Source organism: Notamacropus eugenii, chromosome 1, assembly GCF_028372415.1.
Source record: "Notamacropus eugenii isolate mMacEug1 chromosome 1, mMacEug1.pri_v2, whole genome shotgun sequence".
NCBI lineage: Eukaryota > Metazoa > Chordata > Mammalia > Diprotodontia > Macropodidae > Notamacropus > Notamacropus eugenii.
The window spans coordinates 449318358-449340529 of NC_092872.1; the positions used below are offsets into that span (position 1 = coordinate 449318358).

Sequence of the window (22172 nt, forward strand, 5' to 3'; positions counted from 1 at the left end):
GATGCCAGTTTTATGTCTAAACAAATACAGCATGCAAATTGGACCTGTTTTCTGAGACCATCTACTGTAGAGCAAAGGGCAGGTATTTGAGTTTGCCCCTCTGTTTCTTCCTTGGGGGTGAGAAAATGGGGCTGGGGTAGGAAGAAATGCAGTGCCACACTAGGTCTCTATTTGTTTAAATTTTATAAGATCTGTAAGCATTTGGAATCCTCTTGACTTCCAGTGCCTGACTGTAAAAAGAACAGTTGAATAGCTCATTGTTTTCCGATTTTTTTCTGTAATGTATTTTACAAACAGTCTGGTGACGGGCCTGACACTCTGATTTCTATGTACTGGCACTTCACTTTGGGATTACAGCATTAATAACAGAGTTCCATGCATCACGCCATTTTTAAGCATGATCGTTATGATAAAGGGCATATACTTAATTACAGGCCTGCTTAATTACAGCTCTGTTGAAGCTCGTTTGTTTAGGAGAATGCTAATTGCGCTACTGAGCCTTTGGCACATCCTTGCTTTCATCTGCTGTGGGTTGTTCCGATGCTGTGTATCAGCGTTTTGTTAAAAAAAAAAAAAAAAAAACTACCACAAAGGCTGAAGGGAAATGAGAGGCAGGTTTCTTAGTGTCTTATGAAAGTGCTGAGGGGGTGGGGAGCCGAGGAGCAACCTCCTCTTCATCACTTATCAGGGTTTGAAGACATTAGTGTGTTAGAGCTGGAAGAATGCCCCAGAGATAACCTAGTTACAGAGTCACAGAATCAGAAGAAACTCCAAAAGACATCCAGCCCAACCCCTACCCAATCAGAAATCCTCTCAACAAATCTCTTGTTTTCTGGATAAGGAAGCCAACGTCCAGGGTGGGAGGAGTGACTTGCCCAAGGTCACACAGCAAATTGGTGGCTGAGTCCAGACTAGAATGTTCGTTACAGAATTGGAAAGGACCTAAGTAGCGTATGCTCCACCCCCTTCCAGAACAGACAGCCTCCTACTGCCCCACTAGCAGAGCATGCTTTCAACATACATCACAGTGAGTTGAAAAGAGCATTCGATTTCAAGTTCTTGTTCTGTTACTTCCTCTACTACTTCTGCAATCGCAGGCATGTTACTCACCTGCTCTGAGCCTTGGTTTCCACCTCTTTGAAATGAGTAACTTGTACTCCATAATTTATTTTTTTTTTTAGTTCATATAAATTTATTTATTTTCAGTTTTCAACATACACTTCCACAAACTTTTGAATTTGAAGTTTTCTCCCCATCTTCCCTCTACCTCCACCCCTAGATAGAACGTATTCTGATTGCCCTTTTCCCCAATCTGCCCTCCCTTCTATCACCCTGCCCCATCCCTTTTGCTTTGGTTTTTTGTGTAGGGTAAGATAGATTTCTATATCCCATTGCTTATATATCTTATTTCTCAGTTGCATGTAAAAACAACCTCTAACATTCATTTTTAAAGCTCTGAGTTCCACATTCTTTCCCTTCCTTTCCCCCTCCCCACCACCCACACTGAGAAGGCAAGCAATTCAATAAATCCTAATACTGAGAAAGGTCTCATGAATTACAAATATCATCTTTCCATGGAGGAATGAATGTAGATAGTTCAACTATAATAAGTTCCTTATGGTTTCTCTTTCCTGTTTATCTTTTCATGCTTCTCTTGATTCTTGTATTTGCAAGTCAAATTTTCTATTCAGCTCTGGTCTTTTCAACAAGAATATTTGGAGGTCCCCTATTTCATTGGAGTTCCATTTTTTTCCCCTGAAGTATTAATAGTCGGTTTTTCTGGGTAGGTGATTCTTGGTTTTAATCTTGTCTCCTTTGACCTCTGGAATGTCATATTCCAAGCCCTCTGATCCCTTAGTGTAGAATCTGCTCAATTTTGTGTTATCCTGATTGTGTTTCCACAACACTTGGATTGTTTCTTTCTGATTGCTTATAATATTTTCTCCTTGACCTGGGAACTGTGGAATTTGGCTATAATATTCCTAGTTTTCCTTTTGGGATCTCTGTCAGGAGGTGATTGGTGGTTTCTTTCCATTTCTGTTTTACCCTCTGGTTCTAGAATATCAGTTTTCCTTGGTAATTTCTTGAAAGATGATGTCTAGGCTCTTGATCATGGCTTTCAGTTAGTTCAATAATTTTTAAGTTATTTCTCTTGTGTCCCTTTTCCAGGTCAGTTGTTTTTTCGGTGGGATATTTCACATTGTCTTCTATTTTTTCATTCTTTTGGTTTTGTTTTATAATTTCTTGATTTCTCATAAACTCATTAGCTTCTATTTGCTCCATCCAAATTTTTAAAAAGTTATTTTCTTCAGTGAGCTTTTGGACCTCTTTTTCCATTGGGCTCATTCTCCTTTTTAAGCCATTCTTCTCCTCATTGACTTTTGGGACCTTTTGCCATTTGGCTTAGTCTAATTTTAAAAGTATTGTTTTTTTCAGTATTTTTGGCATTTCCTTTAGCAAGCTATTGACTTGTTTTTCATGATTTTCTTGCATCACTCTCATTTCTCTTCCCAATTTTTCCTCTCCTTCTTTGACTTGATTTTCAAAATCCTTTTTGAGCCCTTCCATGGCCTGAGACCAATTCATATTTTTCTTAGAGGCTTTGTTTGGATGCAGGGGCTTTGACTTTGTTGCCTTCTTCTGGCTGTATATTTTGATCTTCCTTGTCATTAATGATGTAAGAAGATACCTCTTCGTTAAGAAAGTAAGAAGTCTGTTTCTTTTTCCCCCATTTGCTTATTTTCCCACCACTTACTTGATTTTTGAGCCTTGTTAAGTGGAGAGCTCCAGAAGAATCCTGTGCTTCAGCAGTGGCTACAGCCACCCTGGGGCTGGAGGTAGGCTAGGGATGGACCATGCTCCCTTCTCAGCCAGGTGAGAGACCCTTCTCACTGACCTTTGAAGCTGTCTTTAGCATTTGTGGGTTGAGAAATCAGGAATTCACAGCAGCCAACAGTGATTCCATCCCCTATGACTTGCTTCTGCTCAGTCTGGACAGGCGTAGCTGAACTGAGTGTTGCTCCAGTGATAGACCCTTCCCATCAACCTTCCAGATTGTCTTGAGCTAGAAATTTGCTTCAGTCTGTCATTTTGTGCTGCTCTAGACTTTGTTTAGAGTCGTTTTTGGAGGAGTTTGGGGGGAGAGCTGTGGCAGGTCCCTGCTTCTGCTCTGCCATCTTTACTCCCTACTCCATAATTTCTAAGGCCCTGTGTAAGCTCTGTTATTCAGGAACTTCTTGTGATGGAGACTGCACTACCGCCTGAGGCATCCAGTTCTGTTTTTGTTGTTGTTCAGTTTTTTTTCAGTCATCTCCAACTCATTGTGACCCCATTTGGAGTTTTCTTTGCAAAAATACTGGAGTGATTTGCCATTTCCTTCTTCAGCTCCTTTTATAGATGAGGAAACTGAGACAAGTTAAGTGACTTGACCAGGGCCACACAACTGTTAAGTATCTGAGGCCAAATTTGAAATCAGGAAAATCAGTCTTCCTGATTCTAGGCCCAGTGCTGTATCCATTGCATCACCCTAGCAGCCTCTAATTTTAGTTTTTTTCTTTATATTAAGCCAAAATGCATTTCTCTATAATTTTCATGTTACACTTATTTCTGTTCTCTGACACCAGAAATAACCCAGCCTCTCTTTTCACATGACAGTCTTTTCAGTACCCAAGTCTCTTCTTTTCCAGATCAAACATCTTTAGTTCCATCTACAATACTACCAGCACTGAGCACAGTACTCTAGATGTAGTCTACACCAGAGCCAGATACAATGGATTTCTCTCCCTTGTTTGGGACATTCTGCCACTCTTAAAGCATACCAAGACTGTGGTGGTTTTCTTGGCTTTATTGTTAGGTTACTGGTTCATATGGAGCTTATAGTCCACTGATTTTCTCTCTAGTGCTCTTCTGTGAAGCTGGAGACGTCCATTAGCTTCACAGTTTCACAGAATGTTTTTCAGTAAGGGGTAAGATGCAGCCATTAGAGAGGACAAACACATGATCCTAGGAAGATATAGGTGGGAAATCCCCCAACAAAAAAGGAAAAGACTTATTCTAATTAAGTTCAGAATTCAAAAAATAAGATTCTGAAGGGCTTGGTACAGAATCTTTGCATGACTCACTTTGTAATACTAATCTAAGGTATAAGTAAGTTAGCATTTAGGGATACAGAGTTGGGAGGGATCCTTCCCCCAAATTTATCACTCAGTTACTCTGTTTTAGAAAAGAGAACTAAGACAAGATGCAGACATTATTTGGGGAAAGGAAATATAATACCCCACAGGAAACCTGGAGACTGTTTAAAAACACTTAGGTAGAAACTAAGGAAAACTCTGTGTGTGTGTGTGTGTGTGTGTGTGTGTGTGTGTGTGTGTGTGTGTATGTGAGAGACAGACAGAGACAGAGAAAAAAGACAGTGAGATTGAGAGACAGAGAGAGAGAGACAGAGGGATTATGGGCACACTGTATCCAAAAAATCAGACAGGTAAGGAAAATCAGAGTAAGATATGTTTCAGTCAGCTACTAGACTCCTTAGCTGTTTCATGAAACAAGGCATACTTGGGGGAAAACAAACAATCAGAAATCTTGCCCAAGCAAATAAGTGGTACAGAGGACCCCCATGGAATTGGGGTAGTATATTTGTGTAGCACTTGACAACTGCAGAGAATATGCCCAGGGTATTTTGGGGGTCTGTGTCTGTTCTCTTTCTTTCCTCCCATCCCCTTCCCCTAACCTTCTAAGGCTGAGTCTGGAGCTCTTAATCTCACCATATGATGCAACTTCCAGCTACTAGGGGTGCCTTGATTTCTGTTTCTTTGCCATGGTAGAAAAATTCTTCCCTCAATCCACGTTGGCCAGAAATTATATCATCTAGTTGGAGGGAACTTTAGAACATAGAACATGTGAGCCAGAAAAGACCCTTCATTTTATAGGCCCAGAGATGAGACAAGTAATTTGCCTAATGTCACATGACTCATTAGCAACAGAGCCCATAATCAATCCCAGTTCTTTAGCATCTCAGGCCAGTTCTCTCTGTTGTGGTTTGAAGATTTAAAAAGAAGTTTTACTGAGAAACCAAGGCAGAAACCAAATAGCAAAAAATACAGAAAAGATTCCTCTGAATACAGAATTCTGGATTGTACACATTCCAATTCACACTAGTGTGAAATCTATTAAGAGATTAAGAGTTTCTGAGTTGAAGAGACATCCTTAACCCATATCAAAGCTGTTTTCCTTCTGCTAAGCTCACTTGCCTCATGTGATAGGGTGCCCCATCATGTGTACCCCACTTCACAAGACTGTTATAGTAAAAGTTGTCAATAGCAAATCACTAGAAAAATATATTTGTATTCATAATAGTAGCCATTAATTAATGACATGTTGTATATACCCCGTTGTTATAAGCTCCTTAAGGGCAGAGGATCTATTGTTTTCTATCTTTGAACCCTTGGCATAGTGTGTCTTATAAATCATAGAGACTTAATGAATATATGTTAAGTTGAATTGAGCCAGTTGTGCTCATGGGGCACAAAGTTGTGTTTGGTGATTGAAAAAATGGTGAGAAAAGGCATCAAAGAGATAAAACAAGGCCTTCACTTTAGTCTCCTCTGAGAGAAACATTAGCAGGATTCCCTATTGGTCTTTTGAAAGCATGATCTGATGACAGATCAGAGGTACTAGATCAAATAATGGCACAAGGCTGTGATGTTCTAGGCCTAATTGACAAGTGCATCACCAGGACCAGATGGCAAACCTGCTCAGAGATTTGGAAAAAAAAGAAGACACTCAGTACAACGGTGGAACTATTGTCCAGAATTTGTACCTTTTTATTACACATGGTCACTTGTAGGGAGAAAGGGGCAGATTATATGAGCAAGTTCCAAGTGTTACATTTAGGAAAAATAAACCAGATTTCATTGGAGAATGATTCACACACTAGAAGGGTCTCTGAAATGCATCAACCCATGGTTGACACAGACAAAAGACCTACAAAGATGCTGAGTATTGTCTAATAGGAAATAAGACTCAAACCATCCTTCCTTTGGACAGAACTTCAGCATGTCCTTATAGTCTGCAATTAATCAAGCACGTATTAAGTGCCAACTGTGTGCAAGGCACCTACATGCTAGTTGTTGGGGATAACATTTTACTGGAAAAACAATGTAGTATATAGTAAAAAGAGCCCCAGACTTCAACATCAAATGACTTGGGGCCTGACTCTTGACTTATCAGCTATGTAACCTTGGGCAAATCACTCAACCTCTCTTTGCTCAAGTTTCCTCATCTGTAAAACAGGAAGAATAAATCTTATACTACCTATACATCCCAGGGCTATTGATAAGAAAACACTCTCAGGATGTGAGCTAGCTGCAGTCATAGTACATAGTAGGTGCATAATAAATGTTTATTGACTTGTCTAATAATAGCAGAAGCATACAGTCAATATCAACCAATTGTCAAATTCTTCTGCGTGGCATGCAAATGTAGTAGAATGGTAAAAGGGAAGGAAGAATGCTAATCATAGAATCAAGAGATGAGTTCAAATCCCAGCCTTCACACTTAACTAATTGTGACCTTGAGCAGGTCCCATTCTCTGTGTGAATCTTAATTTCCTCATCTGTAAAATAGGAAGAAAGATTCTTCTTGAGCGGATCATTTGTGGAAGATTTACAGAAGGATATGAAAGAGAATTACAGGACGAGAAGGAACCTTTGTAGTCAGCAGGAAGGGTCTAATAAAACAGCTCTTGAGGAAAGAGAGAGAAAGAGAAAGGGTATGATTCGAGAGGCAAAGTCCCAGAGTAAACAGAAGCATGTTAAGTCAAAGGTGCAAATCAAGGGTTAGTTTTGGCAATGGGAAGAGCTATGTCTTATTCAACAAGTGAATTAAAAAGAAGAGAATGGAATATGATGCTGGTGGGTCTTGAGATATGAAATAGGGAGATGAGGGAGCTCACTGCTGATCACTTTGATTTGTACTGGTTAACATTTTATCAAAACTTTTGATAAAAGGAGTAGATGGCATGCTTATCAACTTTTCGGGTGATAGAAAGTTGGAAAGGATGACAACTTACTGGAAGATGGAATCAGTCTTCAAAAAGAGCTTAATAGGAGAACACTGGGCCAGATATAGTAAGATGAAACTTAATGGGAATACCTGTAAAATCTTATACTTAAGTTCCAGAAGGGCGCTGTGTCCAAACACAGCTTGTCTGAAAGGGATCTGAGTTGATTTAGTGAACTGAAACCTCAATGCAAGTTAACAGTGTAATGGCATGGTAAAAAGCTGGTCTAATCTGAGGCTAGTGGTTCTCAAACTTTTTGGTCTCAGCAGCCCTTTACACTCTTAAAATTATTGAGGACTCTCCCACTCACTCTCTTTGGGTTATATCTTCTGGTGTTTATTGTATTCACAATTAAAGCATCTTAGTATTATTATGGAAATAGTTTGACCTCTCAGACACCCTGTAAGAGTCCTGGGGACTCTGAGGAGTCCCCAGGGCTCTATGTTGAGAACCACTGTGTTAGGCTACATTGGTGGAGGCATGTCGTCCTGATCAGGGTTAGGATAGCCCCTCTATGATTCCATCCAAGTCAGAACAAATCTGGAAGATGGGGTTCAATTCCAGATACCACATTTTAAGAAGATGAGTCAACAACCTGGCACCCTCCAAAGGAGGATGTCCAGGAGAGTGGGGGAAAGTCTTTGCATGCCTTACAAGGAGGGTTGGTTGAAGAGTTATCCTAGCTAGGAAAAAGAATAATACAGTATTTCACAGTTTCTTAATATTCTGTTACTTTATGTCTAGAATGATTCTAGCTTCTGTCCAAAATAAAGGACAGATCATTTCATCACACCCTTCCCTGGCATTGCTAACAGTCCTAGTTCCTTCCAGGTTCAAAGATTAATATAACTGCACCCTCAGATCTCTATCCCCATTTTCATAACTGAATGTGATCTCTCTTCCCTTTGATCTCCATAGCATTTTATAATAGGGCATTTCTATCCCACCTGTATTTGTGTATAAGAACTGTTGTGTCATGTTCTTTGAGAGTAAGGACTGCTTCTATCATATAAGAGAAACTTATTATGTCTAAATCTAATTGAATTATCTCCTCCACAAAGTCTCTTTAGGAGGATATTATGTTGGACTTTGTTCTTTGTTAGAACTCTAACTTGGAACTTCTGACTCCATGTTCAATACTCTTTCTGCTGGTCTACCATCACCTGAAATGTATGAAGTTCATAATAATCTTAAGAGTTGTAAAAGGCCTTAGGAGATATTCAGTCCAGCCTGACTAAATGTAGGAATCTCCTCTCTACCATGCCTAACAGATGGTTGGCCACCTGTTTCTATGGTGGAGAGTTCATGATTTGTCAAATAGCTCGTTCCGTTCAGTTCAACAAACGTTTATTTAATGCCTACAAAAATGAGTAACACACCATTTTACATCTAAAAGCTTACAATCTAAGGGAAATGGTTACTTCAGTAATTCAAAGATTTGTAATTTTATCCACATGGATACTTTCTCTCAACTCCATGCCTGGAATCTTTTCCCTCCTCACTTTAGTTTCCTGGTCTTCCTTTAAAACTTAGCTTAAACCCTGCCTTCTGCAGGAGGCCTTTCTTGGTCATCCTATTGTGATTGCCTTCCATCTACTCTAATTATTTCCATCTTTGTCGCCTGTGTTAAAATGTGAGCTCCTGGGGGATAGGAAGTATTTTTGTCTTTCTTTGTATCATCAGGGCTTAGCACAGTGTCTGACACATAGTAAGTGCTTAATAACTGCACTTACCTGCCAGAACTTTTGTGAAGGTCAAGTAAGATAATGTATATAATAATACTTTGTAAAATTAAAATAGGACAGAGATACTGACAACACCTGTGACTTCATTGGTATAAGGAGCTCCTAGGTGAGGAGTCTGCCTCTACCAATGCACATTAGCCCCTTCTCTGCACCTTACAGTCTGAGAGAGAGAGGAGGAAGAGGAAGGGAGGATTTAAGAGCTTTCAAATATCTCATATTATTGTAAATAACCCTGGAACATAGAGGCTGTTACTATCCTCTTTTTACAATTGAGGAAACTAAGGCAGGCAGAGGAGGTTAAGTGACTTGCCTAGGGTCACACAGCTAGTAAATGTCTGGGGCTTTATTAGACCTCAGTTATTCCTGACCCCAGGTACAGGGCTATATCCACTGTACCACCTAGAGCACTTAGAGGTTCCACAGGCAGTAGATGTCAGAGGCAGGATGTGAACCCAGGCCTTCTTGGCTTTGAGGCAAGCTCTCTGTCTGCTATGCCGTGTTTTCTGTTATAAACATTAAAACTCTCTATAAATGTCAGTTGTTGTGAGTGGTTCTGCCCGCGAGAGCCATTGGCAGAGCCATTGAGGAGTTCATCCCCAGAGGACTAGATACTAGATGATTAATTTTTTAAACTATAGGAACCCTTGAAAACTATCTAAAGTGTGAAGGGTACTGAGACTGGAATTAGTAGAGGGAGCGTCTGCATGGAGAAAGTAATAGATTATTGAAGTAAATTTGATGCTATAATCCTCATTTCAAATCCCCAATGAATAAACTTAGCCTGGGAAGTAAAGTGGTCATGGATCAGAGGTCATTTACCTGGTACAGGCCCCTGTTGGGCTCCAATTTCCCCATCAGGCTGTTTTTAAAGTTAGTGATGTGTTGATGGTGAACAGGGAAGTAGGCTTTAGGGATTATGGCAGAGGAAATATCTCTCCAGTTGGTGAACCTTTTAGTTCTAAAACAGGGCATATTTCACCCTACTGCATGGTTGGGCCTGTAATTCATTACAGCATGATTTTTTTCAGGGTTTTCTTCTGTTTTTATTAATCCATTGGAGACATCAATTTTGTGCATGTACTTCTCTCAAACTTACAGAAAGACTCATAGGGCTTCATAGAATTAAAAATCAAGGACAGTCATTGGAGGTCATCTGTTCCAATTCCTTCATTTTATAGATGCAACAAAGAAAAGTGACTTACATCAAGCCACACAGCTGATTATTGGTCCTTTAAGGTTTTCAAACCAGTTTTACATAATAATAATAACTGATATATAATGCCTTAAATTTTGCAAAGTGCTTTTCCTGTATCCAATGGAATGTCTGCTCCTCAATGTAGGAATTGTTTATTTTTTGTCTAGGTATCACTAGCACCTAGCGTGATGCCTGAGTCTAGTAGGTGCTTAAGAAATGGTAGATTTTATCTAAAACTAGCAAGTGCTTGAGAAATGATAGGCATTAAATTAAATTATTGAATATTTTTTCTCATATGTCTTCACAATAAGCTTGTGAAATAGACAGGTATTATTATCCATATTTCCTAGGTTAGGAAACTGAGGTCAGAGGAGTTGCAATCTTCCCATGATAGATATTAAGGCAGGATTCAAACTCAGGTCTGACTCCAGCTCTAGCTGTTTTTCCACCACACCAAATCTGTCTAGCCTTCATTCAGAAAGCACTGGGTACAATACAAAGTTTTATCTAAGACCCAGTCCCTACCCTTTTGGTGGTTACAATGCAGTAGTGTCAGAAATGTGCATTCAGACTCTCAAATAGCAAACACATCTTTGTGCTTCACTCCTGAGAGCCCAATGTATAAAGAGACATGGAGCTATTAGGGCATTAATTTCTTTACCTGTAAAATATTAGGATTGGATTTTAGATGTTCTTTAAAGTACCCCCCAGGTCAAGCTCAGACCTTTGTAATTTTGAGTACAGTGTCATACCATCTTGGGGTATTCATTCAGACCTTCCAGTGGATGTGGACTCTTATTAATCTTACACTGAGAGATTACAAATGAAACATCTCCAATCAACTTAGACAAGTCTTCAAATTCAGTAAGTCAAAAGAAGAACCAAAGAATCATAGTATCCAGAATACAGCAGGTGATGGTCTTCCCTAGTTAGAACACATCTAGAGGATCATAGTCAATTCTGGACAGCACATTTTAGGAAGGACACTGACAAAGCTCAGGCCATGTCCTCAACCCAGGAAGTTGAGAGGCCTTGAAATTATTCTGTAAAAGTATCCACTGAAAGATCTGGAGATGTTGTATAGCCTGAAGGAAACAAAAACAAAGAGAGGAGACTTATGGGCAGAAGGATCACTGTTTTCCTGGGATTTGAAGGGCTAGCATGTCAGAGAGGGATTCAGTTTGTTCTGCTTGACCTCAGACGGCAGAACTGGGAATGAATGGAGAAAGTTACAAGGAGACAGATGCCAGGTTGATATAAGGAAAAAGCTTCCTATCAGTGCTGTCCAGCAGTAGTATGTGCTTTCTTGGGAGGTAGACAGTTCCCTGTGCCTAGAGGTCTTCAAATGGAGGATGAATATGATTTGTCAGGGATGCTCTATAAAGCCTTTCTTCTGAGTTATGGGTAGAACTAGGGGGCCTCTAAGGTCACCTTCAGCTCTGACTTTCCTTAATGATGAGGATGACTTTAATGTGTATTTTCTTTTCCTTTTTCAGCTATGGATGGAGTGCCTTTTATGATTTCAGAGAAGTTTTCTTGTGTTCCAGAAAGTGTAAGTTATGTGCATGGTTCTTATTAGAAAAGATGGATGCTCTAGTGAGTCATTCTCATTTTTAAGTGCAAATGGTAATTTTGATCCAACCTTATAGCTGTGAATACTTTTCATTTTCCAAATGTAGCTTAATAATTTTTGTTCTTTTTTTATTTAATCATGGCAATTTATTGAAGAAAGAAGTATAATTAGTTTTCACATTATGGAAGTTGAAATCTGTGGAAATGACAGAGGGTTTCATAAAATTGTAGCATTTCAGAGGAGGAAGAAACTTGAGCAGTCACCTAAGCTAAATTCCTCATTGTATTAACAAGGAAGTCCAGGCTCAGAGGATTGACATGACTTGCTCAAGGTCACACAGGAAGTTAGTGGCAGAATATCATATCTATGAAATGATAATGAATTAAATGATTTCTGGACTTTCTTCCTGCCCTAACATTCTGTGATTCTAGAACCCAATTCTCTTAACTCCCAAACAAGAGATTTGTGTTCATGAGAACAGTACCATATAACCACTGAGTCTCTTGCCACATAGCAAACAATCCTTCACCCCATATTTAAAGATAACAGAGCAGAAGCCTAAAGGAGTATATAGCGAGCTGTCATTGGGTTCCCAACTTATTTTGTTACCTAAGAACAGATGAAGCATGGAATGCCATACTTCTCAGCTATATCCCTCTCTCAGCATTTATGTTGCTTCAAACCAGTGGTAGAAGCATTGACCCTGGAAAGACTGACGGTATTATACTGTCAAAAAAAAAAGATTAGATTAGGAGACTTCTGATCAATCACTGTTATAAGTGAAAGGTCCATGGTTGTCCCTTTGTGGTAATTTGTATAATTAGTGTGCTGTTTGAAACTTTACACAGATAACAAGGAACCTTACAGCATAGGCTGTTAGAACATAAGATGTGAACATAGAGAGAAAGACCTTAGCATGTGGAATATTAGAGCCTAGTAGATTGGACAGAGCTGAGAGGGATCTTCATATTGTAACACAGAGTGTTAGAGCTAATGGGATGTTATATCATAGAACCAGAGAACAAAGAACGTTAGATCTCTGAGATGGTTTACAATCCAGCCCCTTATTCAGTCTGGTCCCAAATTATGATCCTTCGCACCCTCCCCGCAAAATTTGAGCTGTTACTAAAAATGAAAACTCTGGTTTAGATATTAGCAAAAAAACAACTAAATGTTGTCCTTGGGCCCAGCTTAAAACCAGGCGCCTTGTGATTTGGCCCACTCTGCAATTTCCATTCTAATGAAATATAATATGCAGCCCCGACATCTTTCTGCTAGCAGCTTAATCTTGAAAAATGCTTGTGATGTTGCATGTGGAGCATGAGTAACTTTAGCTGACTTCTCTTGGCTCTGTTGCCATGGCTACCCTGGCGTCTCTCCTGTTTCCTTGGGGAGGCTGTTCTGTCCTGTTTACCCATTCCAATCTAGAAAGTTTAGTGAGGTAGTTAGAGCCTAATGATACAACAGCTGGACCTCTGCTGGATTCCAAGCAACGGAAATGGAGAGAGGGAAATGTTTTCCCTGTTCCTGTGCCCCTCTGGCTGCTGGTGCAAATGTGGCAGACTGTTTGGAGAGAAGTGGTAACAGCATCCCCGGGAGGTTTGTGTTTAATTCTGTAGCTAGATGTCCCCATGGCTGCCCTGGGTAAATTTGTTGCTGGCAAGACTTGAGAGACTGGGAACAAGAAACCCCATGTTTATAAAACTGGGGGCAGAGGATTCTGGGCAGCACTACAGTGTAAAAAAAGAAAAAGAGAAATGTACTATTTCTATGTAGTAGAAAGAACAAGCAGAAAAGTCAGGAGAGACCTGGACTTAAGTCATGGAGCTGACTCTTAGAAGTTTTGTGACAGCAGGCAAGTCATTTCACTTCTCCAAGATTTAGTTTCCCCATCAGTAAAATAAGGATCGTGGTACTTGCATTGCCCACCCATAGAGTTGTTGAATGAAAGTACTTTGTGGACTAGTTAGTGATGTTAGGAATATTTTCCATTTATAGATATTCAGCTTTGGCCTGCTTTACTTTGCCATCAAGGGGAAATTCAATCATGTTGGCCATAGGGTTGGCCACTGTACCCAGTAGGTTTTTCACAAGAGTTTTCACGTGGAGTAGGGTATGCTCCAAACAGGCTAGGAACAAGAAATCTTATGATAACAAAACTGGGACCAGAGGATTCTGGGTAATGCTATAGTGGTTAAAAAAAAGTACAGTGGGTGTAAAGGGAATATCTGCTTCCAGACAATGTAGGGTCATATAAATAACACCCCTCCAGACCCTAAGTTCAAGTCCCAACTCTGCTAGCTTCTGTGTGACTTTGGAGATATTGCTTCTCCTCAGATTCCTCATCTATAAAATGGGGATCTGAGGGGAGGGAGGGGATTGAGGCATTGTGTTATTGCGGAGACAATATAAGATTTGAAATCAAAGGCCTTGGATTTGAATTTACTATCTCCCTGAGTGAGGACAAGGCATTTTTCTCTAAGCCTTACGTATTTCTTCTTCTGTAAGATGAGGGGATTGCACTAGATCATCTCTGAGATCCTTTGAAATTCTGTGATTCTATACCATATCCCAATTTTTTTGCTTCAGAAATGATGGTCACTGAAGTCCCCAAACCGATGAACTCAGGGAACTGATTTCTTCTGGGTCCTTCTGGTAGTCTTGGGCCATACAGGAGCTAGAGTCCAAATCAGACCACACATAGTTTAAATCCTAACTTTTCTAACTTACTACTAAGGTACTGATGAACAAACCATTTAATGCCTCTGACTGTAGTATGTTCATCTGTGAGGTTGAGGGACAGGACCTGATGACCTCTATGCTTCCTGCCAGCTCTAACTCCTGCCATCCTCACAGACTTCTCAAAGCTGCCATTCCACCCAGCGTGTGCTTCTAGCTTATATCAAAGTGTGTATTTGCTGTCAAGGAGCCAGCATCTCACCAGAAGGGCCTCCATCTTCATGAAATTGCAGAAACGCCCATTAAAATGTGGTGTTATCATTTTTCACCACCATTGATTTCTGAGAATGATCATTTATGTGCAGTTATTTTATTCACCGTGCATTTTCACAGAGCTGGAATTCCCCCAGCTCCCTGATGAATACCAAGGAAGTACTGGCCTCCTTGCCCAGAATTCCTTAGACACCAGTGCCACCACCTGGCCAGAGTGCTCAGGGCACATTTATCCCCATGGAAGCTGAAAGAATTGGGAAACTTTACCAGCTTTATAGCTTTGGCACTGCTTGCCAGGGAAGAAATGAGAAACCAAGACAGGTCTTTGCAAAATCCTGCTTTTTCATAGGTGTTGGTACACCCTTCCTCTGGAGAGAAACAGACAGACAGATCAACTGATGGACACCTGAGAGCAGTGCCCTGGGAGCATGGATCCCATTTACCTGCTATATTCTTTGGAAGCATCTTTCTTTATCATTTCTGCATTTACTACCTTGCTAACGAATGGGTGGATGTATTCCCTCATCAAGCTAGGTCACTTCCAACCAATATGCAGTGCTAAAGTAAAGACAAAGCAATACTAGCTGCTTTTCTTAGATAATTGTTCCTTGTTTGAAATGCAAAGCCAGATGTTAAAGTGGCATTTCCCAGCTGTTTAAGAAAGTAGATTGTCTTTTGTGTTTCAGATGCAGCCCATTGATCTCTTGGGGATCACCATCAAATCTCTGGCAGAAATAGAAAAAGAGGTGAGTGGCCTCTCTCTTCTCCCCTGCTCCCCTAACAGTGGCTCATGAATCTGGCAACCTCTGGAGCTTCCCTTTGGATCCTTCACCTTTAGTGAAGGTTCTCTCCTAAGGAGGAAAAGCGTGTTGGGTTCTGTTGGCCCTGCACCTCATAGCTTAGATCTTCTAGAAGGGTCGATCATGGTGGGGTGGAATGAGTGCTGGGCACATCTGGATTCACCCCTGGGTCCACTACCCACCAGATGTGGGGCTACAGTCAAGCCAGTACTGTTCTCTGAGCCACTTGTAAAAGGGAGGTGATGATGCATGTACCAGTCATCACAGGAGTGTCTCAAGAAAAGCACTTCATAGACTTTAAGGCACTTTAGAAGGGTCACTATTCCAAGAATGCAACTGATCAGAAAAAGATAGTCATTGTCAGTTAACAATGAGGAGATCTCAGGTGCCTGTAGTGATTTGTGGTTTTAAAGTACTTTGCATAGGTCACCTAATTCGTTCCTCTTGGTAATCCTGTGAAGTAGGCAGAATCTATACAGTGTCCCAGAAATCTTAGTGCAGTTTTAGGTTTTGGGGGAGCTTTTTGGGAATTTAATATTTAGATCGATATAGATGTCTCAGTCCCTTACCACTCACCTTGCTAAGCCTCAGTTTTCTCAACCATAAAATGGGAATAATAACATATAACATTTGCACTACAAATCACAGGGCATCATTCTGAGGACAGTATTTTTGTTTAAGTTTACTAAAACCCCATATAAACTCATGCTATTTCTTTGAGGCCTGGTATAGTATAGTGACACATTGGACTTAGAATAGAAGTCCTGTGTTGAAATCCTGCCTTTTTATATTTTCTGTCTGGCTGTGATCAAATTTCTTCACCTCAGTTTTCTTCCCTTTAAAATGAGAATAATATTTCTACTGTCCACTTCACACGGTCATGTACTCTTTGTAAGCCTGTAAAGCTTTGTAAAACAATAGTTGTTGTTACTCTTTGGCAAAAATGGGGATTTTCTGAAATGACCGTACATCTTAATGACTTAGAGTAAAGGGTGGAGCTTATTTAGTTGCTCTCGACAAAGTTAGGTCACATTTGACAGAGGGATGTGTTGGAATTCTTTTCTGGTGATGGGAAAAAATGACCAACATTTCAATATACATGATGACTCTGAAAAGAGAATTGGAGCAATGGAATGAAACTAGACCTTAGATTTGTAGATGTTTTCCCTACTACTGTGAGACAGCCTTAGATTCTATGCTGTCTTCTCTTTTTTTCCCTCTTTTTTATGTGTAGAAGGTTGTTAAGCAGTCACGTGCTCAGAAGCAGCTTCTCCTCTGAAAGGAATATTTGTCTCAAAGATGGAAATGGTGGAACCATTTCAATATTCTCTGTTCCCTTTGGGTTTTCTTCTTGTATTCTCAGCTAGCAAAATCAGGTTTTTTATTGAAAGATGGCTGAAATCAAGGAAAATTGAATCAATGTAGTACAACAAATTCCTAAACCTGTCATAACAAAAACAACAAAAAAAGGTCCATTTTTGTCTTTGATTTTCAGTAAATCATAAAAAAAAAATATGCTGATTGCCATATATAGATTTTAGGTCACTTTGGCAGGCAAGGGGGAACTACATAATGCTAACCCAGAAATGAAGAAAATTCCCTTGTGGTTTTCCCCCCAATAAAGGACTGCTTGCAGTATTTCTCTAGGGTCCCCTGCTTTGTACAGGAGTTAGCAGCTGAGACAACAAATAGCTGTGTATTCCTTCTTCGCATTGTCTTGACTGTATTATGAGGGGCTTCTGCTTCCGTCAGCAACACAGGAATATGGTTTGTTACAGATGTGAAGGGGCAAATCAGTCTACAAGCATTTATTAAACTCCTACTATTTGCTAGGCACTGTGTTAGGCACCAGAGGTACAAATATAAAGAATGAAATAATCCCAGTTCCCAAGGAGCTCATGTTCTTTTGGGGGAGATAAATGGAAAGAGAATAAGTGCAAATAAAAACAAAGTAGTTAAATACAAGGCAGTCTGGGAGGGCACATGTCCCATACCACTTCTGGAGTCTCAGGTCCTGGGGACCACATTTAAGGAAGGACTTTGAGGACCTGTGGCACATCCTACAAAGAGAGCTCCCTTTACCGTATGAGGACCAGGGTCATAAAGTTGTAAGTATCTGAAGTGAGTATTGAACCTAGGCATCCTGACCCCAAGTTGGGAGCTCTGTTTGGTGAGTGAGTGAAGTAAGAGTCAAACCCATGTCTTTTTAACTCCAAATCCAATGCTTTATCCACTATGTCCTATTTCTCACCTTGTAGAGGTGATTCTTGATTCAAGTATGGGTTAGTTCTGTCTGTTTGTGAAACTCTAGGATCCCTTGAGAAGTTTGGGTCTTTGATTTTATTCAGCCCTGAACAGACATTTACTAAGTGCTTGTTGTGTGCAGTATGGCCTAGCGAAGAGAGAGCTGGCTTTAAGATCCAGACTTGTCTTCAGGTGCTGCCTCTGTCCTATCCTGAATGTGTGACCCTGGACAAGTCTTGTTCTAGGCTAGGTGTCCTTACAAACACTAAGGTCACTTAAGTAGAGTTTTATCCTATTTAATGAGCTAAGAAGATAAAAATCATTCTTTTCTTACAAGCCATGCAGGGGGTGGCCTGAGTGTAGTTGGCCCTTGGGCTATGATTTGCTGACACCGGCTAAGCAGGTCTATGAGGCTAGAAGTCACTACAGGGGTGCCAACTGGCATTAGAAGTCATTTCCTTACTTGGGACTTCCATGTACCAGTGACATCATAGGTCCAGGCCTTAACCCTGATATGTGCTAAGGGAGATCTAAAGATTAAAGAAGATGGAATCTTTCTTCTCATATACAGGTAGCTAATCCCTTATCACTCTTGCATTCTGGCCCCACAACACCTGTTACCTCCTGGACATCAAGCATTTCAGACTCAACTTGTTCATCGGTCATTTTCTTCCCCCACAAAAATGACCTCTCCTCCAAACTTCCCTCAGCTTCAGGGTTCAGAACCTCAGAGTCCCCGTCACTCTCCCTCCATTCGTTCTTCCACCACCCACCCCATGCACAGTCAGTTGCCAAGTGATGTTCATTCTTCCTTCATGACATCTGCCCCTTCTCACCACCAACACCCTAGTTGAGGCCTTCTACCTCTCACCTAGACTATCACAGTAGCCTCCTAATTACATCAAGTCTCTCATTTCTCCCACCACTAAAGTGCAGATCTGACATTAGTCCCCTGCCCAAAAGTTCTCATGGTCTTCTTATTGCCTCTTGGCAATATGAATCCTTCAACTTAGCCCCTGATGCGCTGCATTGTATGGCTCTGTCTGACCTTGCCAGAAATATTTCACATTATTCACTATCATACACTTAATGTATGTTATTATTTAATATTCTCTAAACCTGGCTTTACTGTACACCTGCCACTGCACCTTTACACAGATCCCTCCCCTGCCTAGCATGCCTTCTTTCCTCACATCTACTTTTTATGGTCCTGAGCTTCTTTCAAGGATGAGTTCAAGTACTGCCTCCTACAGAAAATATGTCTTGATTCCTTTTTGCTTAAGTTGTGTTTTTAAAAAAAATCTGTTTGTATATTACCTGCCTCAGTAGAATATAAGCTCCTTGAGGGAAGGGACTATTTCTCATTTTTGTCTTTGTATTCCCAGCTCAGTATTTTATATGTAATAAATGCTTAATAATGCTTATTAAATTGAATTGAATTAACTATGACACTTTACTGGATCTATCATCCAATGGATTGGAGCAGTTCTAACATTGGTGTGGACCACAGCCCATTTATGCCTTCATTTTGTTCAGTTTTTTGCTATATCTAATATCTGTATGACAGGCCTTCCTTATGGGCCTCATGGCTTTACTTGGTTACCACTGCAGAACATGAATTATCCATCTATTAGATGGATAGTGTTGGACATGAGTTTGAATATTGCCTCAAATACTTAACCAGTTGTTTGACTGGGCAAGTCACTTAACCTTTATCAGCCTCAATTTTCTCATCTGTAAAAGTGATTTTATTGGCAACTACCTCAGAGTTGTCTTAAGGATTAAATGAGATGATAAAAAAATAGAGATAGGTAGACATATATATGATTTGGCAAACCTTTAAGTACTATTAAAATTGTTAGCACTTGTTATTATAATCTCTTGTTATTGCTATATGACCAACCCACCTCCCTTTTTTGGTTCAATTTTTAAACATTTGGTGTCTTTTATAACACTTAATGTATTTCATCAAGAGGATCAAGGAACTCTTCAAGGAGAAGGTGAGATTTGAGTTGGACTTTGCACAGATGGAACTTGTTCAAGAATTGCCCCAGAAGGAGTCTAGGATCTCCCCTGTCATTCTTCCTTTAGGTGACTTATCCTTATAGGGGCCAGCATAGCACAGCAGAAAGAATTCTGAGCATAGAGTCAGAAGACCACATACCAATTTTGGTTCCATTTCATTACCTTGGACAGCTCATTTAAACCTTTTGGAGCCTCTGTTTCCTCCTCTGTGAAATGGACATGATAACCCCTGCTCTGCTTACCTTCCAGGGTTGTTGCAGAGTAAGAGTTTTATAAATCTTAAAGTACTATAAAAATATCATTTTTATTATTCACCTCATTGTAAACATCCTATTCCTTAATAAGAGAATAAAGCTCATGTGTATATTTTGGCGTCCACTGGAATTTCGTTTTCTAAATGTTCTTCTGTGTGCCAAATATAATGACTGCTTTGTAGGCTTGATTAGAGCACAGTGCAAACTAAGGTCATAGGATTGGCTCCCATCTTGGCAAGTTAATGGTGCCCTATTCCATGCCCTCAAAAATTTAATACCCTTGGCTAGACATGGCTGAGGTGGGGGGTGGGGTGGGATGGAGGACAAGATAGTGGAACATATCAGTGCAGACACATCACTGTTACTGAAAAAAACATCTACGAAAGTATGCCCTGGTGATGGTAGGTCAGCAACATCATCTTTGTATGCAGAAGACAGCATTATTATTATATGTTATGAGTGATGAAATGGAGCAGATCCAAATTCTGTGCTTAAGGAAATTAACAAGATGACCAAGTACTAAATAGAGCTTATAACTACTGGCTTGGTGAAAATTAGCAGGGGGTGGGGGAAGGAACAGGTTATTAAAATCAAATAGGGTATGAAACCATGACAGATGTCTTCTTGTCTTCCATAATGTCCATTTCTGGACTTTTAAATTCTACTTCTATAGGTGGTATTATATCATTTAAGTAGGAATGAATGAGCAAGTTGAACTGGAAGTGCAGCGGAAGACACACAGGCTTTGGAGTCCAGAGACCTGGGTTCAAGCCCCAATTCTGCCAGTTTTATTTACTTTGTCACTTGGGCAAGTCTTTGCCACCTGTAAAATGAGGGAGTTCAATGAGATAATCTCTTATCTCATTTCTGGTTCTAATATTCTGTGTTCTGAGGTCCCCTCTAGCTCTCTAACATTTTGTGTTCTGAGATTCCTCCCAGCATGACCCATGACATCTCAATGAGCTTTGTATACACTGTGTTTCCCTGCAGTACTCTCTACTTGAATTCCTTGATAAATGAACCTGGAGTCTATTCCTGTGAGCACTTAAGTCCAAAATGCAAACTTGGTAAAAAAAAAAAAACAAAACTGAAAAACTATCACAATTTCATAACAGGGTTATCTCTTTGCTAATCATCCTCTCACTGAGCTTAAACTGTCAGGATCTGACTAAATGACCTCTTCTTAAGATGCTTGTCTTTTACTTCATTTTTTTTTCCATTTCCGTGGAAGTTTTTGGAGGACAGACTCCTTTTTTACAAATGTGGGTACACATTTGGAAAAGTACTCTAAGGGAAGGATAGTTTCTTTGCCATAGCTTTTCCTCTGCTCACTGCAAATCTTTTGCTTTAGATCATGGAATCTTGGAATTAAACAAAAACTTAGAGATCATCCAGCCCAGTATCCACCTAAATAGAAATTCCCTGGACAATGATGCCAACAGCCACTGCTTGAAGTTGTTTGGTGATAGGAAGTTCACTATTATCTCGAACAGATTGTTCCATTGTTGTAGCCAAAGTTTTCCTATGTTGTACTGAAATTGAAATCTACCTTCCTGTGACTTCATCATATTGCTTTAGGTTCTGCATCTCAGATCAAGCAGAACAGGCTGTTTATGTACTTGAAAGCAGCTCTCCTATCCTTGCTAAATCTTTCCTTCTGTAGGTTACACATTCTTAGATCTTTCCATGACCTGGTTTTGAGCATTTTCACCTTTTTTGCCTTTCTCTGTACCAGTAGAATTTTAGTTGCTCTACTCTAAGGAACTTTTTGGACTCTAGAACATTAGAATTGGAAAAGCCCTAGATTTAGAGTCAGGAGGATCTGAATTTAGATCCTGTCCGAGATGCTTACTAGCTGTGTGACTAGCTCCTCTCAGCCTCATTTTTCTCATCTGCAAAATAGGGATAATAAAGCACCTACCCAGTTCACCCAAGTTCGTGGCAGAGCTAAGACTCCTCTCCACCCCTCCTTGACTCTCAGTCCAGTGAAGTTTCTACAACACTTTTTTTTTGCATATTCAATGCACATGAAGTACCCAGAGAAAATGGAGATGGTGCATTAGACACTGTAAGAGAAGGCAGTTATCATTGTGATGATTATATCACAATGATATAGAAAGATAGCATGGTGATCTTCCTTACTGCTGCTGTTCAAGCAGAGGCCAAATTCACTCATTTATTCATTTAACAAGCATTTATTAATCACTTGGTGAAGTATACATGATGACCACATGTCAGGAGGGCTGTAGAAATGAGTAGGATGTCAAATGACTTCTAAAGTCTTTCTAACTCTTAGGATTCCATAAATCAGTGATAAGTTG

At 40.1% G+C, this 22172-nt stretch overlaps 1 protein-coding gene across 3 annotated transcripts in view; it reads left to right on the forward strand.

The window, feature by feature from the left end:
* MVB12B (multivesicular body subunit 12B) overlaps positions 1-22172 on the forward strand; it is a 307698-nt gene that overhangs the window by 252860 nt on the left and 32666 nt on the right. For all 3 annotated transcript variants that reach the window (XM_072631943.1, XM_072631944.1, XM_072631941.1), the window contains 2 exons: positions 11500-11555; positions 15215-15274. In XM_072631943.1, coding sequence (XP_072488044.1) covers positions 11500-11555; positions 15215-15274 — 116 coding nt within the window. The remainder of the gene's footprint in view (positions 1-11499; positions 11556-15214; positions 15275-22172) is intronic.